The 19,151-nt window shown below is 57.5% G+C and overlaps 2 protein-coding genes across 6 annotated transcripts; both read left to right on the top strand.

Moving 5' to 3' along the window:
• Positions 1–2,832: 2,832 nt before the first annotated feature.
• Positions 2,833–15,214, top strand: POLM (DNA polymerase mu). Of its 5 annotated transcripts, XR_011648777.1 has the most exons (13): positions 2,875–3,180; positions 5,308–5,491; positions 6,108–6,206; positions 6,315–6,485; positions 7,033–7,104; positions 8,569–8,689; positions 9,628–9,760; positions 9,880–9,982; positions 10,118–10,354; positions 10,424–10,507; positions 10,693–10,926; positions 13,664–13,755; positions 14,353–15,214. XR_011648777.1 is itself a non-coding variant. In XM_058296707.2 (11 exons), the coding sequence occupies exons 1-11, from the start codon at positions 2,984–2,986 to the stop codon at positions 10,777–10,779; spliced, it is 1,488 nt and encodes a 495-aa protein (XP_058152690.1). In that variant the 5' UTR covers positions 2,833–2,983; the 3' UTR covers positions 10,780–10,980. The 5 variants fall into 5 exon arrangements, 4 of the variants coding, with proteins under 4 accessions (XP_058152690.1, XP_071071157.1, XP_071071158.1 ...); XM_058296707.2 differs by lacking the exons at positions 13,664–13,755; positions 14,353–15,214 and having other exon boundaries at positions 2,833–3,180; positions 10,693–10,980; XM_071215056.1 differs by lacking the exons at positions 10,424–10,507; positions 13,664–13,755; positions 14,353–15,214 and having other exon boundaries at positions 10,693–10,980.
• A 1,927-nt stretch (positions 15,215–17,141) lies between these two features.
• PGAM2 (phosphoglycerate mutase 2) lies at positions 17,142–18,867 on the top strand. Its single transcript, XM_004461789.5, has 3 exons — positions 17,142–17,610; positions 17,678–17,858; positions 18,664–18,867. Exons 1-3 carry the CDS (start codon positions 17,197–17,199, stop codon positions 18,828–18,830), a joined length of 762 nt encoding a protein of 253 aa, XP_004461846.1. The 5' UTR covers positions 17,142–17,196; the 3' UTR covers positions 18,831–18,867.
• Positions 18,868–19,151: the final 284 nt, after the last annotated feature.

Genomic DNA, 19,151 nt, shown 5'->3' on the forward strand with positions numbered 1-19,151 from the left:
TAACCAGAGCCCCCTCCCCATCGCCCCATGGCCCTGTGGGGAGCAAGCCCTGCGCGGAGGCGACTCCCAGCACACGGCTTCGCTGCTCTGAGCCTCCCCCTCCCCACCGAGTGGCTGCAGGACCAGGGAAGGGGTTTGGAGTGGGTGGGCACACAGTCCCCACCTGAACGGTGGGTGGGCAGTCATCACCCTGCAGGACTGCTGCGCAGTTTCGATTTTCAAACATGTCTTTATTCTTAATTCGAAAGGAACCCCTGCACGTTATTTGAAATCCAGGCATTAGCAAATTATTCCACGTGTAAAGTAAAGATATTTTAGACGCCCCTTCCCAAGAATGATTTAACAGTCTGCAAAAGAATTTTTCCTGATTTATTTTTCCAAAAGTATTACGTCAAAATAGGCATATATTACATATATAATATATTTACACGTGTAGATGTGATGCATTCCCCCCAGCGTGGGACACGACACCCAGGGATGAGCCTCCCTGGCACCGAGGGATCACTACCACATACCAGCTGAAGAAGCAACTAGAAAATGACCTTGAATTAAAGATTCAATGCGGAACAGCAGAATATACCTATCTACATATAATAACATGACTTCGGGAAGCGGTTTGACCTAATGTAAGGGGGAAATGGAAAGGAGAAATGAGATTATAAGGCTGTGAGTCTCTAAAAAAGAGTCTGGAGGTTGTCAGAAGGAATACCCCTAGGTACAACTGAACAGAGTCTAAGAGACAGATAAGGAAGATACAACCCCAGGTATTGGTTCTTTTGAGGGATAAAGAGACCCACGGGTTCTATGGTCATGGCAGAAGGGGTTCACTGCCATGACAGATGGCCCTTCTTTGGAGCTGGTGTTGCTGCGTGATGGAAATGGACTCAGAGGGGATCTCTTTTCACAAGACTTGCATGCTACTTTATTGGAATTGTAGTTGGTGCTGGGTTTAAGATATATGTAGGGGATTTGAATCTCTGGACTGATAATATGACACCCAGGCCCAGAGCCTCAACAGACTTCAGCTCCTACACTTTGACTTATTGGACTTACTCCACTCAGCTAACATGGAGTTGAAGAAGGTCAACCACCACAACATGGAGCCTAGAGTGTCTACAACTAGAAGCGGGAAGAGTGCATCCAGTACCCATGTGGAATCTAAGCCCTCACTTGACATAGGTGTGCAATGGACACAACCAACCCAATGTCCACAGAGAAAATGTGGAATGGGTGTGGGAACGGTAGCCATGGGGGCTGCTGGGTGTGGGGAACGGGAGGAAGAGATGAGATGTGGAGGCGTTTTCAGGACGTGGAGTTGTCCTGGATAGTGCTTCACGTACAATTACGGGACACTGTAGATCCCCCCAGGGCCCACTGGATGGAACGTGAGAGAGTCTGGGCTATGATGTGGACCATTGACTATGGGGTGCAGTGATGCTCAGAGATGAACTTACCAGGTGCAATGGATGTATCACGATGATGGGAGAGAGTGTTGCTGTGGGGGGAGTGGGGGGCGGGGGCGGTGGGGTTGAATGGGACCTCATATATTTTTTTTAATGTAATTAAAAATAATAATAATAATAAATATTTTAAAATATATATATATATATTTACAAAACTGGGATCAAACTCTACGTATTATTTTAGTAACCTAATGACTAACTTAGCATATTTTTTCCTGTTCATATTATAGTTCTCGCTCATTCTGTAAAAATAATAACACAGTAATACATAAATTCACTGCCTCCTAAGTGTTTTGCGTAATACCAGCATCCAGAGTAAATAGCAGAAGACCTTTCTTTACTGCCCTCTCCCCTCAATACCATGTTACCAATTAGGTGTTTATTCTTCCATTGCTTTTCTTTGAACTTTATTCACCTCAAGGACATCACTCTCTCCAGTTCTCTGCACCTACCATAATAACCCAGAACCCTCTCAGTGGACTTTTTGACTGGGTCCAGTTTGCCATCATGAGCATCCTTGAGTATTCTTATGACTATTCCTGTAAGATCAATTTATGGGAAATGAATTGCTGGATTAATGAGTGTGATCTGGTCTCATTTTGCCAGACTGCTTTCGAAAAAGAACACTCCCCCCCACCCCCAGCAAATTGCCAAGGTCAGCACACCTTCACCTGTGCTGTCGTAGTTTAAACATTTGCTTGTCTAACAGGTGATGACCATCTGAGCCTGCACTTCCCCAAGGAGTCCATGAGTCAGGCCATCTGGTCGTAAATTTATTGACTAGTACTTCTTTCACATTCGCTGCCAATTTTCCTACTGGATCATTGTCTTTTTCTTATTTATCTGTTGACAGCTAAAAAAATTTTTCTGTTGACAATTTTATGTTTACAGGGATTAATTTCAAAATGCATCACAGAGGTTTTTTTGATAGATATTTTAAAATTTGTACGGGGCCAAGGCTGTTATTCTTCTCCTTTACCGTTTCCAAGTTTATTGCCATACTTGGATTACAAAAACATCCCTCGACTTTTTTCCAGGACATTTTTGGTTTCTTTTTTAGACTTATTATCTGACCCATCTGGAATTTATTTTGTTCTTTCTTTCCAAACGGCCTGCCAGCTGTCCCGAAGCCATTCTACCGACAGCCCCTGCCCGGGCGCAGGGTCGCCGAGGCGGGGTCCCTGCGCCCCGCCGCCCCCGCAGCCCCCTCATTCCCGGCCGCCCCCTCATTCCCGGCCGCCAGCGGACAGGGGCGGGGCTTTCACGGATCTCGGCTGAGAGGCGTGCCCCCGGTGCTATTTGCATAGGGGCGGGGCCTCCGGCGAGAGAGACGCGCTGAGCGGCCTCATTTGCATGGGGCGGGGCTCCCACGCTCCTACTTTAGCCCCAAGCCGCGGCCTCCTTCCGCTTTCCTTCCGGCTTCCTTCCGGCTTCCTTCCGGCCTCCGTCCGCTGTCCTTCCGGCTTCCTTCCGGCTTCCTTCCGGCTTTCGTCTGGCTCCCTGCCGTCTCTCTGGGGGCCATGGCCCAGGTACCCCCCAGGCGGCGGAGGCGAGCGCTGGCCGGGGCCTCGGGCGGTGCCGCCTCCTCCGCGCCGCCCTCGGCGCGCTTCCCCGGCGTCGCCATTTTCCTGGCCGAGCCACGCATGGGCCGCAGCCGCCGGGCCTTCCTTACCCGCCTGGCGCTCTCCAAAGGCTTCAGCGTCCTCGACATCTTCAGGTGCGCACGGCCGGGGCTGTCCCGCAGCCCCCGGCGGCCCGGCCCCCGCCGTGACCCCCAGCGGGGCCGCGTCCCCCAGCAGCGGGCGGTACGCGGGGGTGCCCCACCTGCCCTAGAGCGTGGCGAGAGAGCGGTGACGGTGGAAAGAGGATGAAATTCTGGGGAAGGAGTTCTGCAGCCGACCTGTCACTTTCACTTATTCTCACGTGGCCCCGAGACCTTTTTAATTTTTATTTTACTGGTATAAAAATTGATCACGTGGCTTACATGTACAAAGCGCAAATGACTTGAACCCCAGACCCTTGAACTCTCTGGATCTCTACACTTGTTTTTTTTTTTTTGGAAAGCAAAGAGTTAAAAACAGGCTGTCGTGAATTAAAAAAAAAAAAGTCTGGCTATCAAGAGGTATAGTAAAACCAAAATTTCATTACTCCACAGTTTCCCTTTCCATTTAAAACTTGGATAGTATGGCACTGAGACTGTGGAAAATTTGGTTTCAGCATTTATTTTTCAGTTTTGAAGTAACTTTTTTTCTCAAGGTAGTATTAACATCTTATGCATTAAATATGCTCCCTAATAGGATTTTAGAGTTGCATAATATTATCCTACTGTATCACTGTGTCAGCTTACTTAATTTTCTTATCAAACATTAAACTTGTTTCCAGTTTTTCCCCACCATCAGCAATGCTATGAGAAACATCCATTTTGTAAGACACTTAATTCCTTAGAATAAATGCTGTGAAGTAGAACTGCCACATACTGCCAAACTGCCCTCTGAAATGATGATCAGTTTTCACTAATACCAGCAGAACATGAGCGTTTCAGTTTTCCTTTGATTTGGTTAATGATTTTTGGCACTAATTTCTTGAAAATTTTTTGCTCATCATCTCAATGTATCTTGTTGGTTTTTCGTTTCTCCAATTACTGATGTTTTTTTAAACAAGTTTTCTTTCTACTCTCCTTTTATGAGTGCTATCTCTTGCTCATTTTAATACCAGGCTATTTGTTTTCTGTCACATATACAAAGGGTATTGGTCCCCTTGTCACTGGAAACATTGTCTTTCAGTTTGTTTTGCCCTTTTGATATTTTTGTCGTTCTTTTCTTTTGATGAGGCTTCTTTACAACCGAGGATATTGAGACTCAGGGTTCTGAAATGACTCGCACGGCCCCTGGTGAGGGGGGTGGAGGGGCTGCCAAGGTTTTGGATTCCACGTCAGTCCTATCGCATCATGGTCACGTGACATTCCTCTGAGCCTCAGTGTCCTCTGCCTAACAGTGCCTTGAGCAGTTTGGAGGGATGTTTCACAGGATAGGTAGTGAGGCTCAAAGGAGAGAATGCACGCCAGAGGCTTCGAAGAGGGCGGTGCTGGTGTCAGGGCTGGTTATTATTTGCTAACAGCCTTGGGTGAGGCCCCTCTTGTCCTATGAGCCAGACTGGCCTCTTGGGGGGCTCTGCCCTTGGAGTCGCCCCTTTCCAAGGCTGACAGTGATGTGAGCGGTGACCTCCTGTTGGGAGGGCATCAAGGGTAGTGAGAAGAGGGGCTGCAAAGGCAGTAGCTGGGGTTCCCGTAGGTTCGAAGTTGGGAAGGCAAACAAACCAGGGGCCTTTCTCTCTGCAGTGTCTCTGTGACCTTTTCATTTGTTCCTAAACATTGCCAAGGGCAGACCCACGCAGAAAGGAGGACAATAGCTGTTACTGCCACATAGCAGTTCATTGTGTGCCAGGCACTGTCCGGGCCCTGTGGCTTATTAAGCTCACTTAGTCTTTCCCACAACCCTGTGAGGAAGGTCGCTTTACAGCAGGGGGAAACTAAGGAGAGGGCAGCGCCTTGCCCAGGGTCACACATGTGGCAGAGCAGCCGTTCAGACCCGAGCCAGGATCGGTGCCTGAAGCGTGGAGTTTAGAAGCCCTGGCCCCGCCCTAAGGGGCGCTTTCTCAGCATCGGGCTGAGCTCCCGGGCTGGGGGTTTCCATCTGCCTGGAGACAGAGCAGAAAGGCTTTCTGGAGGAGGTGATGTTTGGAGACTAGGTACTCACCAGGCAGAGGGGTCACCAGGGGCCAGAGTCTGGGGTGCGGGACAGAGTGGGAAAGACGGGATGGCTCAGGTACCCCCTCTCTGGCCCAGCCCCGAGGTGACGCACGTGGTGATGGAGCATACCTCAGCCGCTGAGGCAGCGGCCTGGCAGGAGCGCCACGCGGCCTCCGCGGCCCCGGGGTGGACCTGCCCCACTCTGCTGGATGTGAGCTGGTTCACAGAGAGCATGGCAGCCGGGCAGCCAGTGCCCGTGGAGCAGCGGCACCACCTGCAGGTGAGCCCGGAGCGGGCCAGGGCGGTGGCCACAGAGGCTGCAGGCCGTGGCAGCAAGCCCCGAGGGCCCTGGCCTGCTCCCGTCCTCCCCACTGGGCACACCGGGCTCCACTCAGCATGCTCGGGCCTTTCTTCCTCGCTCAGGCATGAGACTGTGACCCCAGTGAAGTGACCCTGGAGTCAGCAGGAGCCCATGCTTAGGAGGCCCCGAGGCCCATGGCTGTGGCTCTTCCTCGGGTTTCTGGGCACAGTGGAGTGGAGGGACGTGGGCGGGCGCTAGGAGTCAGGCTGCCCGCGTTCAGATCATGGCTGTGCCTGTGAGGTGTGGGTACGTCCCCTTGCCTCTGCGAGACAGGGACAATGCGCTCTGCCAGCACATGGGGCGTGGTGGACCGAGGGGGACCGTAGCCCACCCCTGGCACCTGCAGCAGCAAGAAACGACCGTGGTGGCCTTCGTGGGTACCCCGGCTGCTGCTGCTCCGGCCCCCTCTGCGGGACAGCCCCGCCACCTGCCCCAGCAGTTTGGTTGTTCTCTCGGGGCCTGCTCGCTCTGGGCCACCTGAGGGTGGCCTCCCAGGAGAGCCCAGGCTCCCGTGACCCAGGCGTGCCCCCTGCAGGTGGCCAAGCCCAGGCAGGGGACCCCCAGCCCAGCCCGGATGCTGCCCTACGCCTGCCAGCGCCCCACACCCCTCACTCACCACAATGCCCGCCTCTCGGTGAGCCCAGCCCGCCCCACCTTCCCGCCTTGCCCCGTCCCTGCCCCGGGGGGTGGAGGCCGCAGGCCGGCGCCCACCCTGCCCCTCACCCAGGCCCCCTCCCCACAGGAAGCGCTGGAGACGCTGGCAGAAGCAGCAGGCTTTGAGGGCAGCGAGGGCCGCCTCCTCTCCTTCTGCAGGGCAGCCGCGGTGCTCAAGGCCCTTCCTGGGCCCGTCATGGCCTTGAGCCAGCTGCAGGGCCTCCCCCACTTTGGGGACCACTCCTTCAGGGTTGTCCAGGTGCGCGCTTGCCGTACCAAGTAGGGCACAAGTGTGGAAGGGCCTGCTGTGAGGGGGAGTGGGTGGGGGCGAGGGTCCCAGGTCCTTCACTGGGAGGCCGTGGAGCCCAGTGACCAAGAGGCAGGGCCTCGGGTTCAGGGCACAGCTGTGGAGGCAGGCGACGTGGGCCCTGGGACAGCCCAGCTCCTGGGCCACTCCTTGCTGGCCTCGGCACCATTGTTTTCCATCGGGCTGCCCAGGCCTGGGGAGAGTGCAGCTGCCCTGAGGGCCCCTTGGCTCACAGGAGTCAGGCTGACCTGTGCACATTCCCTGTGAGGATGCACGCGACACAGAGATGCTCGAGTCCAGTTTTGCTTTTAACCGCAGCCGTTGGATGTGTAAGGCAGTGGCGGGCACACAGCGGCCCTCGTTCCTGAGAGACCAGCGCCTGGTGCTCGGCTCCCGCGCAGCCAGGGCTCTGAGGCTCGCCAGCGGCAGCCCCTGCTCTTCCCAGTCCCCTTCCTGGTCCTGGTCGCCCGCGGGCACAGCTCTGTGCTTCCTCCCGCAGGAGGTGCTGGAGCATGGGGCCTGCGAGGAGGTGGAGCAGGTGCGGCGCTCCGAGAGGTACCGGGCCATGAAGGTGCGTGCGGCAGGGCTGGGCCCGCGCAGACGGTGCCTCCCCTGGGGGTGAGGAAGGAGCAGCTCAGCTGACCCCCGACCCCCAAGGCAGATGTGGGGAAGGGGAAGGCGGAGCTGGTTTTGAGCACAGGGAATGTTCTAGATCACAGCACCACCTGTCCTTATTGAGCTTTTTCTAAGGGACTGTTCCCAACTCGATGACATGCTCTGGCCTGTTAAAGAGCGGGCTGAACCTAGCGCAGCCTCTTGGGCGCCCAGGGCCGGTTTGGCTTGCCGGCTGTTGTCGTCGCCCTTCCTTGGTGCTCGGCAGGCAGGCCTTCCCTGCTGCTCGCTTCTGCGCTGCGTGGCCCAGCAAGCGCCATCCACGCGCCCCAGTGACTGTGCTGACACCCTCTAGACCCTGGTTTGTAGCTGGAGGGCATAAGAGGCGGTGGGGGGGTATCCCCAGAAGGGAAGGTGGGCAAGAACGTGGGGCAGGCGTTGCTGGGGAGGGGGCTGTGCGGTGCTGTGGGCTGAGGGGCGTGACGCGGGCCTGGGCGGGGACGACCTTGGAGCTGAGGCGCCTGAGCGGGTGGGTCCCTGCTGGACCACCTGGAGCTGGAGAGCTGCCAGCCTCCTGGGTGCCCCGAGCCCCCAGGCATCCTGCCTGCAGGAAAGGTGGTACTACTAGTTAAAAGTTTATTTTTGTAAACCATACCATTGGGCTAGTTTCCATAGAAGCTTCTAACTCAGGGTTATCGTTTGTAAGACTCAGTGACCCAACTCAAAACTGTTGGCTCAGGGAATTCAAGAAAAGGGGGGCTGCAGACCCCAGAGCGGAGGGGCTGTGGCCGTCATCAGGGAGGGCGAGTCCGGGCCCTGCACTCCCAGACTTGGGTCCTCTTCTCGGCTGCTGCGCACACAGCCTGTCTGCGCAGCAGGAGTCGTGGCCCCTGACTGCCAGCTGCCAGGGACGAGGGGCTGGTGCCCCCTTGTTCCTACTGCGAGCCCCAGCACCTACGGCTGGGGAGCGCGGGGTTTTCCTGTGAGTCAAGAGACTTCTCTGCTGCTTGGCAGAATGACTCTGGTTGTGTCGGAATCGCGGCAAGAGCGAAGTGAGGTCTGGGGAGAGGCCAGAGAGGGAAGTGGGCTTCGGGCAGGTGGGTGGCAGAGCCCTGCGTCCAGCCCCAGGCCCCCTGCCCTCCTGGCTGCTGCCAGCAGGCGTGCGTGGCCTCGCGTCCTTGCGCGTCGCCTCCGTAGCACGGGGGTTGAAACGCAGGCTCTGGTGGGCCGTGGGCTTGGGCCGCGCTGTGTGTGCTGCCCCCTGGCCCTGGGCAGGCTGCTTAAACCGCTGAGCGGCAGCTGCTGCGGGGCTCGCTGGGGCGCGCAGGGCCACCGGGGCGGCGCACCTGAGACGGCGGTCAGCGTCAGCACGGCCCTCTTGCCGGGGAGCTGCGCTCTGACCTCGCTCGTCGGCTCCTCACAGCTCTTCACCCAGATGTTCGGCGTTGGGGTGAAGACTGCTGACCGGTGGTACCAGGAGGGGCTGCGGACCCTGGACGACCTCCGAACGCGGCCCCAGAGGCTGACCCAGCAGCAGCAGGCGGGTGAGGGCTTGTCTGGTGGCCCACCCTGTAGGGAGTACATGCAGCCCTGCGCGGGCCAAGGGGAGGGGTCCCCGTGTGCCTGGGGTGCCCCACGTGGTGGGGCAGCACACAGGTTTTAGACCTGCCACTGCGGAGGGGCTACCGCCCTGGGCAAGTAATTTCTCCTAAAGACGGGGAAATAGGGCAACCCTGGAAGTCCTTGGGCTCCTGGTTGAAAGTCCAGTGCGTGGGAGGCACCCAGCAGAGCCCCCTGCCCCAGGCCCCCGGGGGGCCATCTGCCCTGGCCCTGCCACCTGTGCCCTTCCTTTGTCGCTCAACACCCCCTCTGGGGCTGGGTGGGGCACTGGGGGTGATTTCAGAGCTATTTTGGAGGAGGGCCCATGGGGAGTGGCCATGTGGGGTCCCAGCAGGAAACGAGGCGCTGGAGAGCTGGGCGCAGCTCAGCTGACCACGACACCCCTCCAGGTCCACCCAATGGGCCCCACACGAGCGCAGCAGGCGTTGATTCTGGGCTCACGCCGCTGGGCTTGCCCCCTCCCTGGGAGGTGCAGATTCCTGAGTGACGGGGGAAGGGGTCTGAGGAGGAGAGGTGTTAGCAAGCAGCCGGACCTTCCTACCCCTGCTGGGTCCCCTTTTGCCAATGGGGAAACCGAGGCACTGGCTGCGCTAATGTCTGTGATCCGGGGTGACTCCCACAGTTGTGCAAGATGTTACACTAGGGGAAGGGTGCAAGTGTGGAAATGACAGCGATCTCAGAATGAGCACTGAGTTTTAGGAAGTGGGGAGGGGCTGGTGTCCTCTCAGGCAGGGTCGTGCTGCTCCTGCGCCCTGGCGCCGCCCCTCTGAGTCCGGCGCCCCCGTGTGAGCTCTGTGGGGGGGGCTTGGGGGTTCGGGGGGCCAGGGTGGGCACTGCAGACTGAGGAGGCCGGTGCCTGCAGGGCTGCAGCACCACCGCGACCTGGCCATCCCGGTGCAGCAGCAGGAGGCCCAGGCCCTGCAGCGGCTGGTGGAGGCAGCTGTGGGGCAGGCGCTGCCCGGCGCCACCGTCACACTGACCGGTGGCTTTCGGAGGTGAGGCCTTGCCAGCGGTCCAGTGGGGGTGACCAAGGCAGGACGCCCTCCCTGAGTGGGACTCGGGGGGCTGGGGAGGGTGCCGGTGGGCTGTGTCCCCGTTGGCCTTACCCCCACAGGGGGAAGCTGCAGGGCCACGACGTGGACCTCCTGCTCACCCACCCCCAGGAGGGCCGGGAGGCGGGGCTGCTGCCCAGAGTGCTGACCCTCCTGCAGCGCCAGGTGAGGCAGGACCGGGTGAGGCCGCCCGGGTGCCGGTGCCGGCGGAAGGGGCGGGGGCAGGGGGCAGCGGCCGCGGGCCGGGAGGTGGGGGCCCGGGCCCCGCCCCCGCCCCTCAGCCCCGCCCCTGCCCCGCAGGGCCTCCTCCTGTACCAGCTGTACCAGCGCAGCCACCTGGGGGACGCCGCCCACAGGGCCAGGCGCAGCCACACCATAGACCTCTTCGAGAGGAGTTTCTGCATTTTCCGCTTGCCGCTGCCCCCCGAAACTGCTGTTGGGGGCGCCCAGGGCCTCTGGAGGGCCGTGCGGGTGGACCTGGTGGTCTCCCCCATCAGCCAGTTCCCCTTTGCCCTGCTTGGCTGGACCGGCTCAAAGGTAGGTAGGGGCGGGGGTGGGGGCAGGCGGGGCGGCGCTGGCGGTGACGGCGCTGTCCTTCTCACGCAGCACTTCGAGCGCGAGCTGCGCCGCTTCAGCCGGAAGGAGAAGGGGCTGCGGCTGAGCAGCCACGCACTGTCCGACCCGGAGCAGGTGCTTGCCGCGTTCTGGAGGCTGCCCCCGGCCCGGGGTGGGACGCCGCAGCCTGGCCCCAGGCCCCTCAAGATCACCCCCACGGAGGGGCCCGCCCACTCTTGTGGCCCCTGCCGTCCCCACCCCCTCTGTCGCGGGGTCCCAGTGTGCACCCACAGCAGGCTCCTGCCCTACTCCCGTTGCAGGAGAGGTCCTTCCCTGCGGTCTCCGAGGAGGACATCTTCAGACACTTGGGCCTCGAGTACCTCCCCCCGGAGCAGAGGAACGCCTGACCCCGGCGCCGCCTCCCAGGCCACAGGGTGCAGCCCCGGTGCCAGGGCCTCCGCGCCCCTGCCGGCTGAGCCTCCAGGCAGACCTAGCATTGCTGCCCCGTCTCCTGTCCCCACGAGGCTGGACCTCAGGTCCCCAGGCACGCCCAGGTGGGCCTGCGGGACCCACAGAGCTCAGGGAATTAAAGGAAGCTGTTTTCTGCACGTGCTGCCTCTGGCTGGGGCTGAGGCTTTGGGAGGGCCGCAGGGCGCCCGAGCCACCTTTGGCCCTTTTGCTCTCCGGCTTGGGCGTCGCTGGGGTGCTCGTTGCCCACCTGTCAGCTGACCTTGGCCAGCTGTGGGGTGTGGGAAGCAGGGTTGGGGGACGCATGGCCTTGTGCTGGGCCTACCTGGAGTCTTGGCTGTGTGGCCGTGGGTTCACCGTGCGGTGGGCTCTGGCCCTGAGAAGGCACCCGTGTGGCACCTGCCTTGGGTCATAGTGTCCAGGGCAACTGTTGGGCCACCCACACCACTGACCTCAAAGTGCTGAGTGCTGGGCACCGTCTCTGCCACCGCCACAGACCTGGATGGGCTTGCACAGCCTCTGCCCCATGCCTGTCAGCTTTGGGGTGGCAAGGTGGCTGCTGGGGTGCTGGTGGCCCGGTGTGCTGTAAGGTTCCAGGAGGATCAGCCGGGCAGGCAGGTGGGGACGAGGCCTTGCCCCGAGTTGGCCCAGGCGCCCCTCACCTGCCTTCGCCCCCAAGGGCAGTTCTCCATGCCACTTGAGGCAGGGCTCCCTGGACTGGAGCCCTCCAAGCCTTCCCTTCTCACCCAGTGACAGCCAGCGTCCTCGTGGCAGCCCCCCTCCCTCGGCCACAGGGGCCCCCAGGCAGGCTGTAGCCTCAGTGTCCTGTGCCCGCTGTGACTGGGTGCCCACCTGGCCAGCTCTGCACTTCTCAGGTTCAGTCAAGCATCCTCTCCTGGGACAGACGCACCAAGGCGGGCTGGCCCCACAGCGTCCTCAATGATGCACAAGTCCCCAGGTGCACTCCAGCCCCAGGGCTTCTGTCTGGCTGTGCCACCCACCTGGAACGGCCCACCCTAGGTATCTTAGGGACCCAAAAGCCAGGCCCCTTACCATGAGAAAGAAGGTGTTTTAAAATTAGCAAGCAGAAAACTGGCCCTCTTTCTGGTGTGGTTTTAGGAGTTTTAACACTGCCACCAGGAGAAACAGAACAGAGGTATCGCCCTGGAGCACCCCTCAGGCCAGCCCTTTGTGGTCACATACTTTTCCATCCTAACCCACTCATCTCTTCCTTTTCTGGCCCTACAGTTTGGCCAGTTCCAGAAAATCATATCCATGATTATATTATAGGTAACCTTTTGAGATTGGCCTCTTCCACCTCAGCTAATACCTTTGTGCCATGCATATTATCCTGCATGTGAAGTTCTTCTTTAGTGCTGAATATTCCCTGCTGTGGTGGTTTGAAGCTGTGCATACCCCAGAAAAACATGTTCTTAAATCTAATCCATTTAGATGTAAGTAGTGTCTTTGGATGAGGCTACTTCAGTTAAGGTGTGGCCTACCTCAATCAGGAGTCTTAATACTCTTACCAGAGTTCTTTGTAATAATGAAATTCAAACAGAGAAAAAACTAAGGGAAGCAAGAAGCTGAAATTGACAAAACCTGGAAGGGAGAGACCAGCAGACACTGCCATGTGCCTTGCCATGGGACTGAGGAGCCAGGAATCGCCTGAAACCAGTTTTGGGAAGAAAGCATTGCCTTAATGATGTCTTTTTTTGGGCATCCCTACTTTCCCCCCCCCCCCCCCCCCCCCATTTTTTAAATTGTCATTAAAAAAAAAAGATAAGTAGATCACACAAAATGTTACATTAAAAAACATGAGGTTACCATATACCCCACTCCCCATCCCACCCTGCTCCTCCCACATCAACATCCCCTTTTATCAGTAAGGCACATTCATTGCATTTGGTGACTATATCCTGGAGCACTGCCACACTGCATGGACCATAGTTTGCTTTGTAGTTGACACTCTCCCTTAGTCCATCCAGTGAGTTATGGCAGGACATACAATATCCTCCATCTGTCCCTGCAATGTCATTCAGGACAACTCCACGTCCCCAAAATGCCCCATGTAACACCTCTTTCTCCCTCTCCCTGCCCTCAGCAACTCTCATGGCCACCATCTCCACATCAATGCTACAATTTCTTCCATTACTAGTCACAACAGTTCTATAGTAGAATACCAGCAAGTCCACTCCAATCCATATTATATTCCTCCATTGTGTGGACCCTGGGATGGCGATGTCTACTCAACCTCTAAATCAAGAGGGGGCTCAAATCCCACATGGCTGATGAATGCACTTCTCCTGCTTGCAGCTGTAGACTCTCTTAGTTCCCTGGTGTGGTGATTGACCATTCTCACCTCCCTGTCAGCTGACCTAATTGAGTCCAACAAACCAGAGAGTAGGTGTTGCAACTCTGCTAAGGCTCAGGGCCCAGCTAGCACATGGGCCATCCAGAGATTCAAGTCTCCTGAGCCCACACAAACCCCAACACCAATCGCAGGTTCAGTAAAGGTGACAGAAGAGGCATATGTAGAGAGGTCACATCTGAGTCCAACTCCATCACACTCAGGAACACAAATTCCACAGTAGGTCCCACTGGCAGGGCACTGAACTCCAGAGCCATCTGTCATGACCGTAGAACCTGTGTCTCTATAGCCCTCAGGAGCACCAGTCCTGGGGTTGTATTTACTTTCGCTGTCTCTAGGAATCCTGCTAAGACATGCATAAGCACAACCCCTCTGATGACCTCCCGACTCATTTTGAAGTCTCTTAGCCATATAAACTCATTTGTCCTTACCATTTCCCCCTTTTATTCAAGGCCTTTTTCTAGTATCACCAACTGATGATGGTGGCAAAACTTGGCACCAGGAAGGCTCATCCCCAGGAGTCATGTCCCATGCTGGGGAGAAGGTAATGCATATACATGCTGAGTTTGGCATAGAGAGTGACCACACTTGAAAAACATGGAGGCTTTCTGGAGGTTACTCTTAGGCACCCTGCAGCTCTAGGCCTAGTTGAAATATCAAGCACACAGGTTCATAAGCATAGTCATCAGTATTAAGGGCCCATTGATATGTCTTAATGTGGACATTTTCATGGCCTTAAAACTGTAAGCCTGTAAGCTAATAAATTTCTATTCTGTAAGCAGAATCATTTCATGATATCTACTTTAAGCAGCCTGACACACTAAAACATATGCTACAAATGTTTGTAAATCCTTGCAAGAGACCCCTGCTTGTCCTGGTACTCATCCTAACACTGCCCTGGAGACTGGTCCAAACTTCATTGTGGACTTCCCTGTGTTGGGCCCCATCCCTGGGTGGACCCCTGACCCCATCCTGAGCTCTCACCTGAGATGAGGCACTACTAACCCGCAGGACAGATTGTTCTCAGATAGACTGCAAACTGCCTGATCCCTGATCTTTTCCAGACCCTTCTCAGCAGTTTTCCAGTTCTCCCTTTCCCTTCCTTTTAGTCTTTTCTTAGGTTTTTTTTTTTTTTTAAAAGGAGGCTCCAGGGATTGAACACAGGACCTTATACATGGGAAGCAGTTACTCAACCAGCTACCTCTGGGCTCATCAAGAGTTCAGACCTACTGCTGTTGACCTCTCCCCTGCGGCAGCATTTTGAATAAAGTGTCCTGCCACTTGAACTACTGCCCAGTGCTTTTCTTTAACATCCTTCACAGTTGGTTTAGCCATTCACCTGTTGAACATCTGGCTGTTTTCAGGTTTTGACATGTGTAGACAGGTTTTTGTGTGGGCCTATGTTTTCATTTATCTAGGGTAAATACCTAGGAAGGGGCTGCTGGTTCACACAGTAAGTACATGTTTTAACTTTATTAAAAAGTGCCAAGTTGTTTTCCAGAGTGCCTGTATCATTTTGCATCGATTTGCAATGATTTTTCTGCATCTGTTGAGAATATTGTGTGATTTTGTTGGCCTTTATTCTATTGATTTTTGGATGTTAAAATGACTTTGCGTTCCTGTATAAATCCTACTTGACATGATGTACACTATTTTTTATTTGATGGATTCAATTTGGCAGTATTTTGTTGAGGACTTTTGTATGTATATTCCTAAGAGATACTGGTCTGTGATTTTTTTTGTAGTTTGTCTGGTTTTAGTGTCTGGATAATACTGGCCTCACAGAATGGGGTGTAACCTTTTATACTTTAGCCTACATGTATCATTATATGCAAATTAGTTTCTTGTAGACAGCGTAGAATTGGGTCTTTTAAAAAAATTCCATTCTGATGATCTGTCTTAATTGGCATATCATAGACCATTGTTGTACCATGAATGGTCAATGACAATCAATGGTTGTAGACCATTAATGTTAACCATTAAAATGTTTCAATTTAGGTCTACCATTTTGTTACTTTTTGTTTTATTTTTCATGTTTCTTGCCTTTCTTCTTTCTTCCTGACTCTAAGTCTGTATTCTTATTTCTTCCTGGTTGCTCTAAGGATTGCAATATACATACTTACCTTTTTATAGTCTACTTAGGGTTAATAACTTTACTTCCTTCAAAGGGAACGTGGAAACCTCACCCCCTTCTTTCTCTGGTCAAGTTGTAGGTATAGCACATCTACATATGTTTACGCCCCCTCCGCATCAATGAACTTCACATTCGATGTCATATATTTTAAATAATTCCAGAGGCAAAGAATAGTCTCTTAGGTTTACCCAGACGTTTACCACTTTTGTTATTCTCCCTTCATTCCTGATGTTTTCCCTGGCATCATCTCCATTCTGTTTGAAGGACTTTCTTTAGCATCTTTTAGAGCAGGTGTTCTGATGAGGAGGCTTTTTCTTTAGTTTACCTTCACCTGAGATTGCCCTTCATCTTCATAACTGCTGGCTATAGAATTCTGGGGGCCGCTCCACACATCTTCCCGGCCAAGAAACCCATATTCTTTTGAAGAGTTCCTCTCCTCTGTGCAATGTTTCCTTTTCCTCTGTCTGATTTTAGGGTTTGTTTCTGGGTCTTTAGTGGATTTCCAGTAATTTGATTAGGCTATGTCTGAGCTTGGATTTTCCATATTTTTGTTAGTTTATCCTGTCTGGTGCTCACTGAGCTTGAATGACCCAGACACACAGGAAGTGCGCTGAGTATTTGTTGAATGAATAGCAGAAAAGCCAAGCTCCAGACGCTAGGCCCCTCCCCCAGCCCTGACCTCTCCCGACCTTGACGCAAGGCCTTCACACGTAGCACACCCTGACTCCTGCCACACCTCCCGTAGAGCTGCTCCTCCGTGGCGCCTCAGCCGAGAAACGCCCCCCCCCCCCAAGCCAGTCCCCGTGGGCCCCTGGCCTGCACCACGCCCCCCGGGCCTGCAGGGACCCGCAGCGCAGCCCCCTTGCCTCGCCTCCTCCCTGCACTGCCGCGTTGCCGTTGCCGGATTCTCCGTGGCACTGCTCTTCCCTGAACTCAGGGGCCCTCGAACGCCCGCGACCCCCTTCCCTCCCCCGCCGCCCCTGCCTTGGTCCCTCCTAGTACTCGGCCCTGCCGGGAATGGTATTCGCTGGTGTCACCCTTCTCCCCACTAAAACCAAGTCCCCGGTTTTCCCACCCCCTGCTTGACCCCTGGTGGGGACGGCAGCCACGGGCTTTGCGTTTTGGCCTCCGGGTTCCTTGTGATTTCTTCGTGACCCCTGCCGCAGCGACCCTCGCGCCCCCAAACCTCAGAGCTGAGTCCTGGCCTGTGCCCCACCCCCCTCCCCACACACCCCAGGCCGCCCCATAAGGCCCTTCCCAAGGTGGAGGGCGGACACGTCCGCCTCCGGGGCAGCGCGCACGGGGCGCCTGCGGGCTGAGAGGTCCAGCTCTGCCCTTTCCCGTGAACTCTGACCTTTCTCCCTGGCGGCACCCCTGCCTCCGCAAAGCGTCACCTCTGCCTCCCGTGGGGGCTGCGGAGATGACCTCACCCCTTCCCGGCCTGTGGGCAGAGCTGGAGCAGAGGCCCCCGGGTGGGGGCGGGAGGAGGGCCCACGCAGAGCCGGGCCCCCGGGCACTCCAACGCAGCCTGTCGAGGGAGCAGAGCGGGGCTGGGGTCCTGTGCCTGCGCTGGAGGAGCAGGGAAGGGCGCTGGCCGCGGAGGGCCCCTCGGGCAGGGGGGCCCCTGGCCCGGCTGCCGCGCACGCAACTATTCCAGGCGGGCCCCTCGCCGCTCCCCCGGCGCACGCCCTCCCCGCCAGCGCACGCCCGTTCCCGCACGCTCCCCCCACCCCCGCCACCTGCCGCTGTCGGTCGGGCGTGAAAGGCGGTGGCAGTTGGCGGGGGCGGGGCGGGCGACTGTTAAAAGCCGGGCGGCGCCGCCGGCCGAGCCCGCAGCCCCCAGCCCCCGCCATGGCCACCCACCGCCTGGTGATCGTGCGGCACGGCGAGAGCACCTGGAACCAGGAGAACCGCTTCTGCGGCTGGTTCGACGCCGAGCTGAGCGAAAAGGGGGCAGAGGAGGCACGCCGGGGCGCGCAAGCCATCAAGGACGCTGGCATGGAGTTCGACATCTGCTACACGTCGGTGCTGAAGCGCGCCATCCGCACGCTCTGGACCATCCTGGACGGCACGGACCAGATGTGGCTGCCTGTGGTGCGCAGCTGGCGCCTCAACGAGCGGCACTACGGCGGCCTCACGGGCCTCAACAAGGCGGAGACGGCCGCCAAGCACGGCGAGGAGCAGGTGAAGGTCTGGAGGCGCTCCTTCGACGTGCCGCCGCCCCCCATGGACGAGAAGCACCCCTACTACAACGCCATCAGCAAGGTGGGCCGGGCGCCCGGGAGCGGGGCGGGCGGGGCGGGGCTGCGGGTGCAAACGCTGTGCCCCCCAGGAGCGCCGGTATGCGGGCCTGAAGGCGGGGGAGCTGCCGGCCTGCGAGAGCCTCAAAGACACCATCGCGCGGGCCCTGCCCTTCTGGAACGATGAGATCGCCCCGCAGATCAAGGCAGGCAAGAGGGTGCTCATCGCCGCCCATGGGAACAGCCTGCGCGGCATCGTCAAGCACCTGGAGAGTGAGTCCTGCCGGGCTCAGTGAGCCCAGGCACCGCGGGTGTGCACGCTGGGCTGACAGGAGGTCTGCAGGTGACGCTTATGTGCGTGAACCAGGCACGAGGGTGTACACCCCACTACCGGCCACCAGCGTGGGCTATCCTGGACTGTCGGGGCCTGACTCCCAGGCCCAGAGGCAGCACTAGCCAGAGAGGGACCAGCTTGGTGACCTCTGGTGAGGCTGGGCCTCCCCCCTACCCTCAGCCAAGGCCCAGGCCAGCATGAAGGGGCCAGGCAGGGATGCCAGGGCAGGTGGGCCTCGGTTCTCAGGTGCAGGGACAAGCTGGCTGACCACTGTCAGGGCTGAGTCCACCCAACTAGAGTGGCAGGGCAGGGGACAGCCCAAGCCCCTGCTCTGTCCCCAGTCCCGAGGTTGGCGGTGCCCACCTCCCCACCCCCCCACCTGTCTGCAGGGTCCTCGACCCTGATAAATCTGTCTCCCCCCCCCCCCCCAGAGAATCCTCCGAGGACCCTGGCCCTCAAGGTGCTGGGCAAGGCAAACTGGCTGCCTGTGCAAAGGCCAGAGGTCGGCTGCTATTCCAGGCCAGGGCCTGGCTGGGGTCAGGTTTCCGCCGCCTCCTTGGCGTCCCCTGTTCACCCATCTGACACCTGCTCTCTGCTGACTCCTAGCCTAGGACATGCCTGCTGAGCTTTGGGGTCAGGAGCCCCAGCACTGCCCACCCTGCCTGGGCCTTGACCACCCCATGGCGGGCTGGGGTGGGGTGGGCCAGGCTGCGTGGCCTCAGGTGAGCACTGCCCCCTCCCCAGACATGTCGGACCAGGCCATCATGGAGCTGAACCTGCCCACGGGGATCCCCATTGTGTACGAGCTGGACGAGAAGCTGAAACCCACCAAGCCCATGCGGTTCCTGGGTGACGAGGAGACCGTGCGGAAGGCCATGGAAGCCGTGGCTGCCCAGGGCAAGGCCAAGTGAGGGTGGGTTCTGGGCAATAAAGGTACCGCCCACTCTGCCGCTGCAGTCCTGCTTCTGGGACACCCTCCCGTGCTCACTGGGGCCACAGTGGCAGCCAGGGCTGCATACTTTTCTGCACTGCTCAGGAGCTGGGGCGCCGGGGCCGCACGGGACCTGGGCTGCCTGGCTACACCCACCAGGGTGCTCTGTGGCCAGCCCCCCCAAGAACAGGCCGAGACCCTGGTGGCTGGCTCGTGGGCACTCAGCACCCAGATGCAGGGCCGGGGCAGCTCAGGGACCCCTCAGGGCCTGCCTGCAGCTCAGTCCTGCCAAGCCTTCCCC

Source organism: Dasypus novemcinctus, chromosome 5, assembly GCF_030445035.2.
Source record: "Dasypus novemcinctus isolate mDasNov1 chromosome 5, mDasNov1.1.hap2, whole genome shotgun sequence".
NCBI lineage: Eukaryota > Metazoa > Chordata > Mammalia > Cingulata > Dasypodidae > Dasypus > Dasypus novemcinctus.

Bases quoted from the DNA above. Each gene is read 5' to 3' on its own strand.
- POLM (XM_058296707.2), top strand. From the start codon at position 2,984: ATGGCCCAGGTACCCCCCAGGCGGCGGAGGCGAGCGCTGGCCGGGGCC. The intron at 6,486-7,032 runs GTGCGCGCTTGC...TTCCTCCCGCAG, and splicing joins ACTCCTTCAGGGTTGTCCAG to GAGGTGCTGGAGCATGGGGC. The intron at 10,508-10,692 runs GTGCTTGCCGCG...CTCCCGTTGCAG, and splicing joins CACTGTCCGACCCGGAGCAG to GAGAGGTCCTTCCCTGCGGT.
- PGAM2 (XM_004461789.5), top strand. From the start codon at position 17,197: ATGGCCACCCACCGCCTGGTGATCGTGCGGCACGGCGAGAGCACCTGG. The intron at 17,611-17,677 runs GTGGGCCGGGCG...TGTGCCCCCCAG, and splicing joins ACTACAACGCCATCAGCAAG to GAGCGCCGGTATGCGGGCCT. The intron at 17,859-18,663 runs GTGAGTCCTGCC...CCCCCTCCCCAG, and splicing joins CATCGTCAAGCACCTGGAGA to ACATGTCGGACCAGGCCATC.